At 50.9% G+C, this 11,253-nt stretch overlaps 1 protein-coding gene across 1 annotated transcript in view; it reads left to right on the top strand.

Annotated features, from left to right (window-relative positions):
* LOC135548521 (protein sprouty homolog 3-like) overlaps window positions 1–10,883 on the top strand; it is a 17,995-nt gene extending 7,112 nt beyond the window's left edge. The window contains exon 2 of the mRNA XM_064978217.1: window positions 5,804–10,883. Within this exon, the coding sequence (XP_064834289.1) occupies window positions 5,887–6,831 (945 nt within the window). The 5' untranslated portion in view covers window positions 5,804–5,886 and the 3' untranslated portion in view covers window positions 6,832–10,883. The remainder of the gene's footprint in view (window positions 1–5,803) is intronic.
* The last annotated feature ends 370 nt before the right edge of the window (window positions 10,884–11,253 follow it).

Raw genomic sequence — 11,253 nt, 5'->3', positions numbered from 1 at the left:
TCTCTCATTCTCTCTTCCCTCTCTCTCTCTCTCTCTCTCTCTCTCTCTCTCTCTCTCTCTCTCTCATTCTCTCTTCCCTCTCTCTCTATCGGTGTTTTCCACGGCCCATGATGCTGGAGTGAGCAATGGGTCCCGGTGGGTTTGCATCAAACGCAGAGGATAAAAGCAGAAGCAAACACATAAAGCAGACTTCCCAGAGCCAGGCAGATACAGCAGGGAGGTATAACTCAGAACAGCCGAGGAGAGGAGAGGAGAGGAGAGGAGAGGAGAGATGTCTTGGCTGGACATTGTATTGAAGAAACAGATCTGGTCTACCTGAAGGACCAGCAAACATGTATCTTTCCTCATGCTACTGTATCTATGCTTTCTCACAATGTGCTGACAACATGTGCCATATGACCCAGCCCTGTACCCCCAGTCTTGTACCACAGCCCTGTACCCCCAGTCTTTTACCCCAGCCCCAGCCCTGTACCCCCAGTCTTGTACCCCAGCCCTGTACCACAAGTCTTGTACCTCAGCCCTGTACCCCCAGTCTTTTACCCCAGCCCCAGCCCTGTACCCCCAGTCTTGTACCTCAGCCCTGTACCCCCAGTCTTGTACCTCAGCCCTGTACCCCCAGTCTTGTACCTCAGCCCTGTACCCCCAGTCTTGTACCCCAGCCCCAGCCCTGTACCCCCAGTCTTGTACCCCAGCCCTGTACCACAAGTCTTGTACCTCAGCCCTGTACCCCCAGTCTTTTACCCCAGCCCCAGCCCTGTACCCCCAGTCTTGTACCTCAGCCCTGTACCCCCAGTCTTGTACCTCAGCCCTGTACCCCCAGTCTTGTACCTCAGCCCTGTACCCCCAGTCTTGTACCCCAGCCCCAGCCCTGTACCCCCAGTCTTGTACCCCAGCCCTGTACCACAAGTCTTGTACCTCAGCCCTGTACCCCCAGTCTTTTACCCCAGCCCCAGCCCTGTACCCCCAGTCTTGTACCTCAGCCCTGTACCCCCAGTCTTGTACCTCAGCCCTGTACCCCTAGTCTTGTACCTCAGCCCTGTACCCCCAGTCTTGTACCTCAGCCCTGTACCCCCAGTCTTGTACCTCAGCCCTGTACCCCCAGTCTTGTACCCCAGCCCCAGCCCTGTACCCCCAGTCTTGTACCCCAGCCCTGTACCACAAGTCTTGTACCTCAGCCCTGTACCCCCAGTCTTTTACCCCAGCCCCAGTCCTGTACCCCCAGTCTTGTACCTCAGCCCTGTACCCCCAGTCTTGTACCCCAGCCCTGTACCCCCAGTCTTGTACCTCAGCCCAGCCCTGTACCCCCAGTCTTGTACCTCAGCCCTATACCCCCAGTCTTGTACCTCAGCCCTGTACCCCCAGTCTTGTACCCCAGCCCTGTACCCCCAGTCTTGTACCCCAGCCCTGTACCCCCAGTCTTGTACCCCAGCCCTGTACCCCCAGTCTTGTACCCCAGCCCTGTACCCCCAGTCTTGTACCTCAGCCCTGTACCCCCAGTCTTGTACCCCAGCCCTGTACCCCCAGTCTTGTACCCCAGCCCTGTACCCCCAGTCTTGTACCCCAGCCCTGCCCTGTACCCTGGAGATATGAATGGGGGATAGGAGTGGGGCAGGAGCAGCTGGTGGCTAGGTGTAGGGTGGGGTGGAAACCTGTGGGGGAGGGGGAGAGGGGAGGATTCTGGGTAGTGGGAGTTGACTTCCCAAACATGGTTACCAAGGCAACAGCTCCCTCAAGGACAGACAGGGCTTCCGACCCCTTGAGTGGGGGAAAGAACAGGCAGTAATTCTAATGCTGCTGTAAATGCAACATGTAAACGTTGACTAAGTAGGAATGAGTCAACAGTATCCACTCTGCACAGCTGTCATTCTTAGAAAGCTTATCTGAGGACCATTTGCTTTCTAGATCTAGAGAAGTTATTTTGTTGATTAATGTTGATTATTGTGCAATGAAGAAATCAATGTATGTTTATTCATACAGTACACCACAGAAATCAACAGACAGACAGCTCCTTAAGAGAAATCAGAGCAGATTAAGTTATGTATCCAAGAGGAAATAAAGCAGATTATCTGTTAGTTCATCAGGGCTCGTCAGTCTAGAGTTACAACAGGGATGCCCACCCTCCTCCGGGGCTACCCATCTGCAGGGTTTGGTTCCAGCCCTACTATAATACATCTGATGGTAGCCCGTTAGCTCCTCAGGACCCTAAATAGCCCTAAAGTCAGGTGAACTAGAGCAGGGTTGGAGCAAAAGCCTGCACTCTATCCTCTGACCTGGTGTACGGGATCTGTGATGAGACCAAGAACAGTCTACATGGTTTTGCATAGATGGACGTGAGTCCATCTCTGGCTCAGTGGTGAAGGGCTTGGCCACACATTTATACCCTAAGCCCTGCCCTGGCCGACTCTACAGGATGAGCTCATGGAAAAAGCCGAGCACCAGGCTTTTCTTAACAATTAGAAGGTCTGATGGCTGTGTAGTGGATGGTCTGATATCTGTGTAGTGGATGGTCTGATGGGTGTGTAGTGGATGGTCTGATGGGTGTGTAGTGGATGGTCTGATGGGTGTGTAGTGGATGGTCTGATGGGTGTGTAGTGGATGGTCTGATGGGTGTGTAGTGGATGGTCTGATGGGTGTGTAGTGGATGGTCTGATAGCTGTGTAGTGGATGGTCTGATGGGTGTGTAGTGGATGGTCTGATGGGTGTGTAGTGGATGGTCTGATGGCTGTGTAGTGGATGGTCTGATGGCTGTGTAGTGGATGGTCTGATGGCTGTGTAGTGGATGGTCTGATAGCTGTGTAGTGGATGGTCTGATGGGTGTGTAGTGGATGGTCTGATGGGTGTGTAGTGGATGGTCTGATAGCTGTGTAGTGGATGGTCTGATGGCTGTGTAGTGGATGGTCTGATAGCTGTGTAGTGGATGGTCTGATGGGTGTGTAGTGGATGGTCTGATGGGTGTGTAGTGGATGGTCTGATGGGTGTGTAGTGGATGGTCTGATAGCTGTGTAGTGGATGGTCTGATGGCTGTGTAGTGGATGGTCTGATAGCTGTGTAGTGGATGGTCTGATGGGTGTGTAGTGGATGGTCTGATGGGTGTGTAGTGGATGGTCTGATAGCTGTGTAGTGGATGGTCTGATGGGTGTGTAGTGGATGGTCTGATATCTGTGTAGTGGATGGTCTGATGGGTGTGTAGTGGATGGTCTGATGGGTGTGTAGTGGATGGTCTGATAGCTGTGTAGTGGATGGTCTGATGGCTGTGTAGTGGATGGTCTGATAGCTGTGTAGTGGATGGTCTGATGGGTGTGTAGTGGATGGTCTGATAGCTGTGTAGTGGATGGTCTGATAGCTGTGTAGTGGATGGTCTGATGGCTGTGTAGTGGATGGTCTGATATCTGTGTAGTGGATGGTCTGATGGGTGTGTAGTGGATGGTCTGATGGCTGTGTAGTGGATGGTCTGATATCTGTGTAGTGGATGGTCTGATGGCTGTGTAGTGGATGGTCTGATGGGTGTGTAGTGGATGGTCTGATATCTGTGTAGTGGATGGTCTGATGGGTGTGTAGTGGATGGTCTGATGGGTGTGTAGTGGATGGTCTGATAGCTGTGTAGTGGATGGTCTGATAGCTGTGTAGTGGATGGTCTGATAGCTGTGTAGTGGATGGTCTGATGGGTGTGTAGTGGATGGTCTGATGGGTGTGTAGTGGATGGTCTGATGGGTGTGTAGTGGATGGTCTGATGGGTGTGTAGTGGATGGTCTGATAGCTGTGTAGTGGATGGTCTGATGGGTGTGTAGTGGATGGTCTGATGGGTGTGTAGTGGATGGTCTGATAGCTGTGTAGTGGATGGTCTGATGGGTGTGTAGTGGATGGTCTGATAGCTGTGTAGTGGATGGTCTGATATCTGTGTAGTGGATGGTCTGATATCTGTGTAGTGGATGGTCTGATGGGTGTGTAGTGGATGGTCTGATAGCTGTGTAGTGGATGGTCTGATATCTGTGTAGTGGATGGTCTGATATCTGTGTAGTGGATGGATGACACTCTATTTTATGTGATTACTCTCCAGGAACTCTCTTTCCTTCTCTGTCTAATTAAAACATATATTTCTGACCTGGGATGCCTTATCTTCACTTTATGGCTGTGGACTGGGGTGGCAATGTGTGTGTGTTTGTGGGAGTGTGTAGATGTATGCGTGCGTGTGTGTCGCTCTGCACTTTTGTGTGCATCTGTCTCAGTCTCTGTAAATGTGTGTCTTTCTCAGTGTGTCAAAACGTGTGTGTGTGTAATCTGTGTGTTTTCATAGTGTGTCTGTGTGAGGTTGGATGGTACCATACCTTTTGCGAGAGCATCCGCGTGCCTGCTCGCTGCCAGGAATTCTGCCGGCAGCTCCCCGGAAGACTGCCAGCCGGGGGCAGACACTCTGCAAGCTCTAATTGCTGTTCCTGACTATGGATTTCCGTTCCTGGCTACGTCTGCTGTCCCTCTGTCCATCCCTCCATCCGTCCCTCCATTCGTCTGCCTGATGCTCCAATCTTTCTCCTCCATCTAATCTTCTCATTTGGCTGTCTGTTTAAAATGCTTCTCCATTTGGCCTGATTACCCCCCCTCTCTATCTCTATCTCTATCTCCCTCCCCCTAACTCTCTATCTCCCTCTCTATCTCGCGGCGAGAGGAGGAGAGGAGAAAAAGGCCCTAAAAACCAAGGCCAGATACAGCATATTAGGGTATAGAATTCCAGACATAATAATAGCCTGTTGAACACATACCAGAAGATCCTGCTGAATCTGTTGTCCTTAGATGTAGTAGTTATAACAGATATTTCAGGGGTTATTTTTGAAGGTGCAACATCTTCACTAAAACTCACATACTGTATTATTAGAATTGAATAGGGAAAAACTTTATCAACGCAGAAATGTTCCCTACTACAGTATGTCACTGTAATGAAACAAGCGGACATGTTTGTGTGTCAGTTCCAGGATACTAATGTTTTCCATCTACATTCCAACATCCACGTTGTTCCTGTTTGTGGAGGATAAGGCTGAAACAAAACAAAAGGACCATGACAACCTAGGACCTCATCGACACCCCTAGCAACTAGCACACTGCAATGTTTTCCCACAATCCATTGCTGTTTGTCTGTGTGTCAACCTCTTCGGCCGGGCAGACGGGCGAATCTGATGCCAATCTTCTCCAGCAGCCGTGTGTGTGTGTGTGTGTGTGTGTGTGTGTGTGTGTGTGTGTGTGTGTGTGTGTGTGTGTGTGTGTGTGTGTGTGTGTGTGTACGCGCCAGAGAGCTGTGTAAGTGAACAGATGCTAAATTACAGGCCAGGCTAATGGCTTTGTCCATTTGGTCCTGGCTGGCTAATAATAGTTATACGCTCAGCACTGGAGAATCTCAATGGTCATGATGGTGTGGATAATCATTTGGATGTGGATACTGGGACTATTTATGTCCAGTTTATATAACTCCTTCACAGTGCTCAGGGCAGGTTTACCTGGTTTACCTGAGTGCAGTATAGGTACATTGTATTGTATGTCCACCACCAAACAAGGGAGGGGAAATATTGAGGCTGGCTTTTAGAAAGTAGCTCATGTTGATCTCCAGCTTCCCAGATGTGTTGTGGGTGGTAAGGAGAAGGTAATAAAGAGTAATGAGCTGGTTCATGTGTTGTGGGTGGTAACGAGAAGGTAATAAAAAGTACTGAGCTGGTTCATGTGTTGTCTTTAAGGGGTAAAGAAGTCTATGTTTTTTCCATTTGTTGTGAGATAAAATGTAACAATGTTCTAAAATGACCCTCTTCTTCTATTCCAGGTCTTTCTGATGTGCCGTGAGAGGTGCGAGCCCCCCACCCCAGTCCCGACCCCCTCCCTGGTGCTCCTTCTCCCAGGACCAGGATGGACCTTCTCCCGGGTCATGGCCCTCCACCAGTCAGGATGGACGTTGATGGGCTGGACCTCCAGCAGGTGTCTGTCCTCTCCCTGGACCAGATCCGCGCCATCCGCGCCAACAACGACTACGTGGAGCGCCCTGTGACCCTGGATCATGCCTCCCAGTCCGGCTTCTTCTACGCCCACGATGACCGCTACCCCATCACCCACGGATACCCTCCTCAAGGTTACTCTCATGGTTACCCTCAGGGGTACCCTCTCCCCCGGAGCCAGAGCCAGCAGCAACACGCCCACCTCACCCATCTGAGTCGCTCCAGTACTACCAGTTCAGCCATGTCCCGGATCAGCGCTGCCTCCGACCAGAGACTCCTGGTGGGCCTGACGCCCTCCCACTCTGGCCTGGCCTCGGTGGTGCGCTCCCAGCCTAAAGGAGAACTCAAGCCTGAGGCTTCTCTGGGTAAAGCCCTGGTGGAGGGAGAGGACCTGGGCTTGCACCTGTTTATCTGTGAGCTCTGTGGGAGGTGTAAGTGTCAGGAGTGCTGTGCTCCGCGAAGCCTGCCGTCCTGCTGGGCCTGTGGGCAGCGCTGCCTTTGCTCTGCTGAGAGTGCTGTGGAGTATGGCACCTGTCTGTGCTGCGTTAAGGGCCTGTTCTACCACTGCTCCACTCAGGATGACGAGGACAACTGTGCTGACCGGCCCTGCGCCTGCACATCCACCTACGCCTGCACCCGCTGGGGCACCATGGGCCTTCTGGCGCTGTGCCTGCCCTGTCTCTGCTGCTACCCACCTGCCAGGCTGTGCCTCGCCCTGTGCCAGCGGGCCCACGACCGAGCCACCCGCCCCGGCTGCCGCTGCAGCAACACCAACACCGTGTGCCGTAAGATCTCCACCTCCAACCCCAACCCTGGGCACACCCCCTTCTGCAGCAAGTCCCTGGAAAAGCCTGTATGACAGGGCTGCAGCGGGAGTCAGCCATCGCCTAGACAACGCAGTCTCAGTGACAACATTACCATGACAACAAACACTGTTGCCATGACAACGCCATCACCCCCTCCATCCGTGACCTACCTGCCGTGACCTTTCACCTTACGTACCTTCCATACTTCTCCTCCTGCCTGAGGAGAAATGACCAAAAGCTTTACTGTAACTGTACTTTACTGTACATGTGGAGACTTGAGCCGAAACCTGAAAACCGCCTGGTGCTTTTTGCTGAACTGACTGCCAATCTTAACCTTACTGTGTTACTGTGTGGGCATACTGCCTCTACCGTCCTCTTACTTTGTGGGCCAGCATCGCGTACATACTGTGGCTCTGCTCGTTGGGATGGACTGGGGATCCTCACTGTGCTGTGTGATGGACTGGGGTTCCTCACTGTGCTATGTGATGGACTGGGGTTCCTCACTGTGCTGTGTGATGGACTGGGGTTCCTCACTGTGCTGTGTGATGGACTGGGGTTCCTCACTGTGCTATGTGATGGACTGGGGTTCCTCACTGTGCTGTGTGATGGACTGGGGTTCCTCACTGTGCTGTGTGATGGACTGGGGTTCCTCACTGTGCTGTGTGATGGACTGGGGTTCCTCACTGTGCTGTGTGATGGACTGGGGTTCCTCACTGTGCTGTGTGATGGACTGGGTTTCCTCACTGTGCTATGTGATGGACTGGGGTTCATCACTGTGCTGTGTGATGGACTGAGGTTCCTTTCTGTGCTGTGTGATGGACTGGGGTTCCTCACTGTGCTGTGTGATGGACTGGGGTTCCTCACTGTGCTGTGTGATGGACTGGGGTTCCTCACTGTGCTGTGTGATGGACTGGGGTTCCTCACTGTGCTGTGTGATGGACTGGGGTTCCTCACTGTGCTGTGTGATGGACTGGGGTTCCTCACTGTGCTGTGTGATGGACTGGGTTTCCTCACTGTGCTATGTGATGGACTGGGGTTCATCACTGTGCTGTGTGATGGACTGAGGTTCCTTTCTGTGCTGTGTGATGGACTGGGGATCCTCACTGTGCTGTGTGATGGACTGGGGTTCCTCACTGTGCTGTGTGATGGACTGGGTTTCCTCACTGTGCTATGTGATGGACTGGGGTTCCTCACTGTGCTGTGTGATGGACTGGGGTTCCTCACTGTGCTGTGTGATGGACTGGGGTTCCTCACTGTGCTGTGTGGTGGACTGGGGTTCCTCACTGTGCTGTGTGATGGACTGGGGTTCCTCACTGTGCTGTGTGATGGACTGGGGTTCCTCACTGTGCTGTGTGATGGACTGGGGTTCCTCACTGTGCTGTGTGATGGACTGGGGTTCCTCACTGTGCTGTGTGATGGACTGGGGTTTGCTCTGTTAGACTTGACCTATTTATTATTTATTGGACTTCCTCCTTAGTGAGGGAGAGAGAGAGACAGAGAGAGCGGACCATGTGTGACTCTGAGTACAGTGAGTAAGCTACTAGAACAAATCCCAACACAGCCATTAATAAAAGGAGTCTCTGGCAAATGTATATTCTAGGCATGAGATAGACAGAGACTGGGTGGTCTACAGGGAGTCTACAGGGTGTGCCTCCTTCCATCCCCTCCCTCCCTCCCTGTCGCTCTGAAGTGGCATCCTGGAGCCGACCAACTGAATGGACATACAAGATGTGTCATTGAGCAGCCATGGCTGACATTTTGTGTGAGGCTGATGTAAAGACCCTTTCCTAATGGTGGAACAAAACTCTGAAATTGAAAAATGTATTACTGTTTGACACACCAAAAACGGACCATGATGCACCAGGTGAATCTAAAGTGATTAAGCACATTTGATATGGAAGGCACTATGAGATATAGCGGTGGATTGTCTGTAGTGTTCCCCAGCTGTCTGTCAGATGAACAGGGGAGGGGGCTCTGTTATGACCAGGTAGTGTGTGTAGGACGTGTGTCTGTGTATACGTGTGTGTGTGTGCATGCACGCGCATGTTTGTGTATGTACACTGATGGTTACGTGTAAGTGTGTATGTGGGTCCGTGTATGTTGGTGTGTGTTCTTGCCTGTGTATGTACAGTATATACAGTATGTATGTGTGTGTGTGTGCACATGTCCCCTTCCTGTTTGCTGTCAGCAGAAGCCTCCTGTTTTATTTTTAGCACAGCTGCTTCAGAGGACCCAGAGTCTGGTCAGGTTTCTTCTCCACGCCAGCCTTCCCCGACCCCTCACCGCCTTCATCTCCCCCACCTCACCCCTCCTTACCCACTGCCTCTAGTCTACCCATCCCCCAGCCTCCCTCAGTAACCTCCCCAAGCCTCCCCTGACCCATTCTTTCCTCCCCCTCCTCTATTCCCCCCTCCATCTGGACTGCTGCTGTCCACGTGCAGAGGGACCAAAGAGACAGAGCTTCTCCACAGTCGAAAATACAGAGGGACTTCACAGGAGTGATGACAGGAAGCCAGATAAGAAATATCACTTTCTTTACAGATCCGTCCTCCATCCTTACCACTTCGTCCACAACACGAGGCATTATGCAACCACAGACAGTATATACCTTGACAGGGCTTTTCTCTTCTTGACAGATTCCTCTGGCCTGTTTGATAAACCCCAGGCAGGCCCACCCACCGACCCCATGTCACATACCCACCCACTTAATGAACTAACAGGTTCCAGTCCTCCTCCTCTGAGTTGATCAGGAGGCAATTAGCTTCTTATGGGGAAAGAGGGAGGGATGGAGGGAGGTGTATGTGGAAGGTGAAACGGAGGAAAAGAGAGAGTGCGAGAGATCTGTGGAAGTGGAGGAAGGAGAAAAGGAGGGGACAGAGGAGATTGGGGACAAGGGGCTGGAGGTTAGGAAGACTGATGTTAACCTGTGGGAGTGAGGTCATAACAAAGCAACATGGGGAGGTGAAGAACAGGTGGAGAGGGATGGAGGGATAAAGGGATAGGGAGGGACTGAGTCTGGGAGGTCTGGTTGTCTTATGCACTGATATCCAAAACCGGGATGTGAAAAGTAACACGCCATGTCAAGCATGTCTGTGTGTGTGTGTGTGTGTGTGTGTGTGTGTGTGTGTGTGTGTGTGTGTGTGTGTGTGTGTGTGTGTGTGTGTGTGTGTGTGTGTGTGTGTGTGTGTGCTTTACTGTATGTAATGTGTGTCTGTGCGTTTATTCACCTACACACATACACACTCATCCGAGTTGTTTGCTATATTTTTGTATGTACATACTGACTGTTATCCTATATCCTATGTGTGTATGTGGATTCCTCGTTTTGTTCCCTTTTATTATGATCACTGTTTCTATCATTATTTTCTATTATATTGAACATTTACTTTGAGTCACAGACTTGGTCAATACTTCTAACCGTTTCAGAGGTTTTTCACTGTGGAGGAGAAGCTCACTGACCATCGGCCAAACCTGTTATTTGTACCTCCACTTCACTATCTCCTCTGTGATTCATTTCACACGCACACGGTCAGACACACACAAATACACACTCACGCACACACTTCACGGCCACTGTGCAAGGCCCAGGTCAATGGTCTCTCCTCCACAGTCCAGCCCGTGTGGAGCTCTCCCAGGTGGTCAGATGTTGAGTGGAAGGGCTCAGTGTGTAGGTACTGTACTGTACAGTACATGCATTTCTAGAGAATAACAACTAACCCTCCAGGGTGCTGTATGCTGGCTACAGGTTAACCACTAAACTTCCCCATGTTGTATTAGTAAGTATTGCTTTGGTACAATTGGCATCTTGTATGTTGTAAAAGAATTTAAGGAGAATATATGGACACATAGAAATTTATCAAAATGAATATATTATATATATATTAAATATACATTTCACACATATTTCTTTTCCGTTGCTGATATTACAGATGCGTCACAGATATTTATTTAACGGTTGCGATGAGAGAAAAGTATTTATTTAACGGTGGATGTGGCGAGGATGATGATGACTGTTGTTGGCTTTTTGGTTTGGTTTCTCTTGGAGGGGTGTGGCGGCTGCAGCCCTCATGGCTAAAGACAACCAATAAAAGGTGTTTCCAAACGGCCTGCATTTCGCTGTCTCTTCTTTGGTGTGTGTGTGTGTGTGTGTGTGTGTGTGTGTGTGTGTGTGTGTGTGTGTGTGTGTGCGTGTTGTATGGACCAAACTGTATGGTCAAGGGGAGCAGGTCTTTGTCTGTGGTTCTTCACTCCCTCACGTCACTCTGTTGGCCCCATAAATAAGTCATCAAGGCCAGCTCACACTAATGGCTTCTTATAGGAGTGAATACTTGTGTGTGTTAGTATGCATGCGCTTGAGAAAAACACTTCCTTTCTGCTCTTCATGACAAATAGAAATGCATTAAAGCTGACCTTAGTGTCTCCCACCTGCCTGCCTTCCCATGGAGCCGCTCGCTCGCTCACTCACTCACTCACTC

This window comes from Oncorhynchus masou, chromosome 11 (genome assembly GCF_036934945.1).
Source record: "Oncorhynchus masou masou isolate Uvic2021 chromosome 11, UVic_Omas_1.1, whole genome shotgun sequence".
Taxonomy (NCBI): domain Eukaryota; kingdom Metazoa; phylum Chordata; class Actinopteri; order Salmoniformes; family Salmonidae; genus Oncorhynchus; species Oncorhynchus masou.
The sequence above is the reverse complement of the archived record's forward strand: the minus strand, read 5'-3'. Positions and strand labels throughout refer to the sequence as shown.